At 38.1% G+C, this 8,556-nt stretch overlaps 1 protein-coding gene across 1 annotated transcript; it reads left to right on the top strand.

Moving 5' to 3' along the window:
• The first annotated feature begins 2,137 nt into the window (after window positions 1–2,137).
• Window positions 2,138–8,182, top strand: LOC139123772 (uncharacterized). Its single transcript, XM_070689926.1, has 3 exons — window positions 2,138–2,266; window positions 6,905–6,966; window positions 7,674–8,182. The coding sequence occupies exons 1-3, from the start codon at window positions 2,253–2,255 to the stop codon at window positions 8,180–8,182; spliced, it is 585 nt and encodes a 194-aa protein (XP_070546027.1). The 5' UTR covers window positions 2,138–2,252.
• The last annotated feature ends 374 nt before the right edge of the window (window positions 8,183–8,556 follow it).

The raw sequence follows: 8,556 nt of genomic DNA, 5'->3' as shown, positions 1-8,556 counted from the left end.
GTCCCGTTGTCCTCATTTTGGTGAGAATTGTCAAACAGTTGTGGTGACGACGAGAACGAGAGTTCAAGATTGCAAGTCTGAGATTGTAACAAGCATATATATATATATATATATATATATATATATATATATATATATAGAGAGAGAGAGAGAGAGAGAGAGAGAGAGAGAGAGAGAGAGAGAATTCTCTTTCGCAAAGACATTTATCACATGTCTCATATATTGAAGTCGCGCACTCCATAGGTAACCCTTTGATGGCGTCCCTGGCCGTACAGTTATCATTTGACTGAAAGTAAAAGGAAAGTATTTTCAACTTGACAATTTTGGGATTTAATAGTTTTCAAATTACATGTTTTATATAGGAAAATTGGGTTTTAGTAAAGTGCGCATGAAAAATAGATAAGCCGCATAACAGTAATTGAAATATATGATCCAGTCGACGATGAAAATTGCTGTATTTTTAACGGATTTTCGTCTGACATTTAAATAAAGCATATGATTGCCATTTGCAAATAAACACAAATATCTGAAGTGAAAACTATATAAGAGAGGCACGTTATAAAATTTATAGCCAAAAACAAGTGACTATGTGCCCTCGAGGCAGGAAACCGTTTGCCCTCGAGCTCCTTACGTCGGGCAAATGGTCACCTACCTTTGGGCACATTGTCCCTTGTTTTGGCTATAATATAGGCCTAACTGTAAAGACACAAATCAAAGCCTCAAAGGCGCAACAGCGTTTTTAAAGAAATATGTTGGCGGGTGAAAGCCTCTGTTTGTGACTGTGCAAGCATGACTGTCAAATCTCTGTGGGCATAATACTTATATTGTCGACTGTCGTCCGTTATCATTATCGGATTTTTGTGCTCTTTATTCTATAGTCTATTTCTTATTGTTGTTTGGGTGAACATCGTTGCTTAAGGTAGAACGCACCTTGGGGACAGACATTCGAACTCTAAAACTTTTACAATTCTCTTCTGATATACCACGTGTGGAGTTCATTTTAAAGCTTTGGAGTAAGAAAAATTTTCACCGGCTTACATTTTCTAAATTCAAATTTTTTAATTTTTCTCCATAGAGTTAGCACCGGGATGGCGGCCATTTTGAATTTCAAATATTGGTAAATCTTGGGTTATTTGTTTCTCTACTACCAAAATTTGCACGGTGACCCCCGATTTTTATTCTTGATTTTGAAAGACAATGGTTGAAAGATTCGTTAAACAAAGTTTAAGCAAAAGTTTAAGTCTTTCACTTTCGAGGCGCATACTACCTTAAATGAGAACTGTAACCGGTCATGTGCATGCACTTTTCGACACCAGCTCCGGGACTCGTCGTCACCACCCTTGTTTTGACAATTCACACCAAAATGTAGGCAAATGACGTCTAGCAACGTATTGTTAATCATTTTCATAGTATTTTTAGAGTCAGGTAAAAAGCACACCGAGGCACTGGGATATCATAATGCATGCTATGTCTGTATTGATATTCTCCTATTAGATACGACTGGTAGGAAGCCGTACTTAAAACCTATTCAAGTTAAAATATGAATAAAATGTTTGCTGTAACTGGAGCAGCCTGGCGTACGCGGTAAAACTGTTGACGAAGCAGATCTTATGACACTCTGAAACGTTTTTTTATAACCGTGGTCAAGTTTTTGTAGTTTGTTTTCGTGTTTTGGCTATTGCACTTTAGCACACCGGTACGGTTTAAAAGAAAAAAAAACAACAGCAAATCGCATCCGCACATCTGGTCACTCTGCATCTGCGAGGGCTGGCTCAATCACTGCCGTACTTTGAGCTTGGACCGATTTTGACGGGCCCATTAACTTTTGTGAAGGGCGGAGGTTATTTTCACAGCACGAAAAATACCGACGGTAAGCTTACACCCTCCAGCCTATGTTTTACTTCTGCCGTAGTACTCAACTTAAATGCAAACGTCCTTCACATTGTGAAAACCTGTGTCGACATCTTTACGGTTCGGACGTGCCCTTCTCAAAACCACTAAGCTGTCAAGGGCGAAGCCATATTTCAGTAGGGGTGATGACAATCAAATAGTATCGACTACCCTCCGATGAAAAACTGACCAATCACAGACCGGCATTATGTATGCAAATAAATTCTAGTATTCATTCAGCCTTTGTAATGATAGCCACGTCGTCGTCAATGCCGTGTATAAGTTTTGTTGCTAAGGTTTGACCAAAGCCTATACACAGTGCCACCTCCAAAGCTACCGACAAGTCCCTCCCGAACGAAATAATGCCTGAAGTGAGGTGAGTCTAGCCAGAACTGTTGATAATTATTCTTTGTACTAGAATTTCCACATATGTTAAGCTAAAAAGGCGCCTCCACGACGATTTTTAGACATCACACGAATACCTTTTTTCTTTTTTCTGCTTGCTGCTTGTCTATTCGTTTCAAAGTCTATACAGTAAGGGCATTGGAGAGTTATGGTCATATTTTTGATTCTTTTTGTGAAAAAATCCAAAAATTGAATTTTCCCACAGGGGATGAGCGGGTTAAAATTCCGATGTTTGCAAAGTGATTCAAGGTTCCAAGACAAGAAATTGACCTTTTTAATCTAACATTTCTCTGCTGGTTAATAAGCTTAGAACCCCCGTAAATTGTACATTTTCTTAAAGCCTAGATATAGGGGAACATTTTGGTAACAACAGTGTCACCATTATTTAAATAACTATCACGTGACAGGTAATTTGCATAACCTTTCGAAAATTGGCTTTTCCTATGTTTTGTCTCAATTCTTCAGAATATCTGACTCAAACTTTATGGAATGCAAGCTGACACAACGCTCTGTCAAAGTGTATCTCAGATTTTTTATATCTTTCTTAGTTTTTTTGGAGCACAATTTTAAAGAAAACACTAGAATTAAATTAGCCACTCTGGAAGTTTTTTTCTGGCATAATAAGAGAAAAAAATATCATTTTAAACGAAAAATCATGCTTAATACTTTAATACTTTAAGTATTAAAGTTTTTAGGATCATAACACTGGAAATGGGAGAGCTAGAAGCGTCGGTGATGTGCGGTAAATCAGACATAATGATTGGACGCGAATGTGACAGTCAGTTGTACGCTTGTTCCTTTGTGTAGCGTACACCAATATTGATCAAACATCGGCGCTCCAACATCTCATTATGCATAAATTCATCTGTTGTGGCCTGGACGCCAACTTCTGCCATGGCAAAGAAGTCACCCCCGTCCCACCCTAGCCTAAGGTTGTTTCGATGAGAGTCTTAGATGAGTTAGAGATATAAAAAGAAATAAATGCCTTTGCAAAGCAGAAGCTTTTTATATTTTGCTAGTCTTTATACGTGTTTATATACCTATGAATGTTTACTTCTAACTGTTAGAATAGGTGTTTCTTCCTATGTAAACGTGCAAGTGTACACGTAAGTTACAGTAAGAATCCCACTGTACGAGAGCTGTGGCGGTCTGTTGGCATCAAGCGTTTTGTCGGCTAACACAAGATTTCCGTCAAATGCATTAGCGCATTTCGTCAGTAAAACGTGAGTACGGTATCCCTAAAATGTGTAAAATATCATTCGAAATAGAAGTTTGGTCCTTGCAAATCTGACAATTGCTTATATTTGTAAAATTTTCGTCCTGTGAAAGTAATGATATGGTCGAAAGTAATGATCTGGTCATACGCGCGGCCATCGTGCCTAACGCTTGTTTGTCTTCTTCGTGATTGAATGAATGATCAGTTCAATTTCAAGATCATAGGTCAGTGTCTTAAAGCCTGGCTATATTATCTATCAGAAAGCTACCTGAAAAGGGCGAAAACTACTTCGATGAACTTAGTTGGCCTTCAAATGCGTACGAATTTTTCAAGACAGGGGTAATGACATACTTCCAGCTAGAAGTTTTCGTGCATGACAGGTTTGGTACCTGATTTACCCGCCGATGAACTGAATAGAGAATAAAGAGCACAAAAGGTCGATAACAATAGATGATTTCGACAAAAACAGTTCCATGACCTTACAGACCTAGCAGTCAAGCTCGTAAAGTCACGAAAAGGCACTTATAAGCGCCGACATATTTCATTTTCTTTCTTTCTTTGAGAACGCAATCGTGCCTCTGAGGGTTTGAGATCGTCTTTACAATTAGGGATGTCCGAGCGAATAAAAAAACCCCAAAAAATCGAGAAAAATAGATGATTGCCGACAAAATATAAGTTTTATGACCTTATAAACTTTGCAGTCATGCTGGGAAAGTCACAAAAAGATACCTAAGCGCTGACATATTTTAATTATTTTCGTTAAGAACACAGTTCTGTCTTTGAGGGTTTGACTTGCATCTTTACAGTTAGAGATGGCATAGAGACAGTAACATCTTTACAAAGCAGAGTTATTTGTTTGCAAGTATAAATAGGACTATTAAAATGTTGCGCCCTGTAATTAGGAAAGTGTGTTTTTCGTCCTTGGAGAGAAGTAGACGTGTTCACCAAGCAGTGGTCGTGTTTGCTAGGATCGAGAGTTTTGTCGAGTGTTATGAATGCTGCGTCCGTCGACAAAAATGAAGTTGCACCCATAAAATGAGATATAAGTGTTTCATTTGACATTCAAATTAATTCACTTCTCAAACTACTTTGAGAAGAGAAAATTGATCAATAGGTCGTAAAATACAAAAGTTTTCCTCCTTCGCAAGTGCGCTTTTGGTTACACGCGTTTATGGGTCATCATATTGCCTACCTTAATGTGCTTTTAAATTAAGGTAGGATTCACATCAGGGACACATATTGAGACTTACAAACTGTTACAATATTCTTTTGGCTTTCCTCTCGAGGGATCTCATTTTGAAGCTCTTGGTTTTTCGAAAATCGAAAATTTTATTTTTATTCACAGGGGAATGGCGGCCATTTTTGAATTTCAAATATTGGTAAATCGTGGGTAATTTGCACGGTGTTCCCCCGATTTTTATTCTTGATTTTGAAAGAGAATGGTTGAAAGTTTGCTCTGAGGAAAGTTTGAGCAAAAGTTTAAGTCTTCTATTTTCGCGGCGGGAACGACCTTAAACAGCACAATTTGAGTATCTTATCCTGATGGCGGGACATTATCTTTACTTCTCTGAGTTCTTCATCAGAGTTTGAAATCTCATGCAAATTGAATAGTAAATGGGTGGATGTTTTTTGGTGTCATTTGCGTCTGGATTTTCTAAACATAGCTACCAACTATTCGAGTAGAACTCTCTATTATAGCTTCACCTTGGTGGAATCCATACAAAAGCACAAAAGGCTGCTACAAACGAATGGTGGAGAACAATGCGGTACTGTATGCCGTCATAAATGTGTTTGTCATGCATATGAAGTCACAGTGACTTTCAAGCGCTGAAAAAAAAAACTTATCAAGAAGAATTTCTTTTATTAAGAAGACATTCTTTTACAGTTGAATATGTGTTACCAAGTAAACGCTTGGGTGGTTGCATTCTGACGTTATATTTCATCGTGAAAGACCACGCACGATTTAACACCATTGCCAGATTCTTAGTTTTCATCATTCACCTCATTACTGAACAATAGCCAAAACTGTAATTAAATCTCGTTAAACTTTGATGAAAATGTGATTATTATAGCCCATGACCCAGCGTCGGCAGTGGATCTTTCCACTGGAATTTCTACGGTGCCAATGTTCTACTTGTTCAATATAATTGTCGTAAACCATTTTGCAAAACGGGCACAAAAAACTAATTAAACCAAAGAAAATATATTTTGAAAATTAAAGTGGATTATTTTCCACGGAAATTCTTTTATTGTCATCTCATGTATGTTTTAGTCGTTCAATAGAATTGTCGTTAAGCCGTTTGCAATATGCCAGTACGACATCGAGTCTTCGGAGGGCGCAATTTTTATCACCAAATAAAGAAGTAATGTTCAAAATATTCTAAACTTGCAAGGCAAAGCAATATGGAATCAATCATAACTTGTAAGATAATGATGGCTTGAATAAGTTTTCGTGCAATGCCGATCACGCGCAAAGTTTACCTGCTATATCCAGTTTCGCTCGTAATTTAAATGTCTGAAAATGTAGGGGCGCTAACCCTACACGCGACTACTCATCGAATCATCAATAATGCTAACTGTCAGTATTTTTAAAAGTCAAATAGAGGGCGTCTATCTCCCTATGACCCAGCCTCGGTGACCCAGCCTCTGTGACCAAGCTTGTCTCAGTGCTGGGCGGTGGCGCTACACTTCTGCCAGAAGAAGACAGTCGGGAAATTCCTATTCAATTGCTGTTCTCAAAATGGCCGCCGACAGAAAAACGCCAGCTTCTGATTGGTCCAACATTTATGACCTCAGTCGTGACTCCAAAGAATAAAAAAATATCATAATCGGCAGAAAGAATAGCTATAATGTCCTTACCAATTTTTAAAACTTTCTTCGGGGGATTAGGAATAAAAATTTAGGGTCATCGAACAAGGTTTTGTATTAGATAAAACTATAGTGATACACATAATCTCATCGGGCGCTTGGTTCGTAAATAATGTTAGACACCCATGGAATATCACTCATTTTCCGTGGAATGTAAATAAAGGTACGAAACTATCAACAGTTTTGTCTTGATATAATCGTGTTAGTCAGGCCAAAGCAATTAAATTTTTTGTTTTGCGTCCACTCTAAATGGTAAAAGGTTCGCGTCTAAGCGGCTGAAAAACACACACAAGAAAATTAACACAATTTAATTTAATTACAGCAAATAAAAAATTGTAACAAGATTTTACTCCAGAAAAGCTAAGCGGTTATGTCCTAAACTAAAATTTCCTATTCAAATACACTGTGTGTGTTTTTCATGAAAACCTTAAAAACTTGAGCGGATGGGGACGCAAAACAAAGAATTTAATTACTTTGGCCTCAGGATTAATTTATTTACCCTCTGTGCGTTTATTTTTTTTTTAGAAAAAGAAACTTGTTTCTGCTGTCTCTTGTTGTAATCGTCTGCACAGGAGCAGAATGTCAACGTAAGTATTTTCCTGAATTAATCCACACTTTTCTTACTTATGAAAACACATGAAGGTTTACCCTTTCACCACAATGGGTTAGCCCAAACCCATTGTTTTCAATGGTAATTGTGGACCTGTTTACAGGGAAGTGGGGGTGAAAAAGTTAAATTTGCCTTATGGTGACATCATTTCGAGACACATACAAAAGCGTTAAATTTAGCATATCAAAAACGAGATATGGAAAACAGTCCTATTTTCCATGGTACATGTAGCTTTGTTTTTAAGGAGGTTCATATCTCAACGTAACGAAATACCTAACTGTGTTTTATACACATAAACTTGACAATGATCACAAAGTTCCTTATATATCTTCCTTGTTTAATAACATCCCATCCAATGAATTGTCAAAAATGACTGCGTTATCATTCATACATCTGCACGGTCACCATGCATTTTGGAATGTCACCGAAAAAGTTGATTCGATATACACGGCAGTATTGTTGAGAAGTTTCTTCACACAACTCATTAAGACTTTGCATCCATCATAAACTTAGCAATGCAAATGTGACCCTCCCCTAGGCTAAATTTGTTGAATGTGACCCTCCCAAAAGTCCTCCAGCCCACCCCATCATAATAACAGAAGGCCCATTAGGCGTTGTTTCGCGGTTATTATGTCCTTATTTTGCTGTCCTTGTCTTAAAGTGGTCTCGTCTATTTTCTCCTAGACATATTCATCATTGATATGTTTATAAGTAATGCAAACAGTGTGGTATACACGCCTGGAGGGAGCACCCAGACAATTACCGCCACGTTTTCGGTGGCAACATACCGTTTTGAATATGCGAACGTCACAAGCTTTGAAGCATACTTCACCGACAGTGACGAGTTTGAGAACAGCAATGTGATGTCAGACGTAGGCGAATTAACCCTGCCGTCGATCGTCTCGATTCCGAGCGGCGTGGACGACTCCGATGCGTACTTAACAGACATCGAGATTCCGGTTACAATGGGCTTAGAGAATTGCATGGATTTCAAGTATCTGTGTGTGGTTGTTATCACCGCCAACGAAACCACGGTGGAACAAGACGCATGCTTGCCGTTCGGGACTGAGAATGGGAAGGCTGGCACAAGCTATGTCCCGGTAAATTACTTTTCATCAATCGACTATGTGCCTTACTCATCTCGTTACCATAGTTACGACTATATGTATCATTCAATATATCGAATAGGGTGACAGCGTTTCATATCAATCATCAGTGATCTGAGAGGCCTTTCGGATTTGCGATATGGTACATAAAGTAAGGTCCCCGAAACCCCTTTCAGTTAGTATACAAGTGACTTGCTGGGTTATTCCGCCCAATATTCAAATGATATCGCATTGTCGCATAATTGTACACGTGAACATTATATTTTACCCAATCTTTTGGATGTCAAATCCAAGATTTACCGATATTTGAAATATAAAGTGACCCTCATCCCATGTTAATTCTAATGGGAAAAATAAAGTTTTCGATTTTCGAAAAAACTAAGACGCTAAAAATGTTTCTTACACCAAGAGCTTTAAAATGAACCCTCACAAGTGGTTGATCACTAAAGAATTGTAAAAGT

Source organism: Ptychodera flava (genome assembly GCF_041260155.1).
Source record: "Ptychodera flava strain L36383 chromosome 23 unlocalized genomic scaffold, AS_Pfla_20210202 Scaffold_23__1_contigs__length_28996876_pilon, whole genome shotgun sequence".
Classification (NCBI taxonomy): Eukaryota; Metazoa; Hemichordata; class Enteropneusta; family Ptychoderidae; genus Ptychodera; species Ptychodera flava.
The sequence above is the reverse complement of the archived record's forward strand: the minus strand, read 5'-3'. Positions and strand labels throughout refer to the sequence as shown.

Excerpts from the sequence above, each read along its gene's own strand:
- LOC139123772 (XM_070689926.1), top strand. Across the intron at positions 6,967-7,673 it reads CACAGGAGCAGAATGTCAAC|ACATATTCATCATTGATATG; the intron begins GTAAGTATTTTC and ends ATTTTCTCCTAG.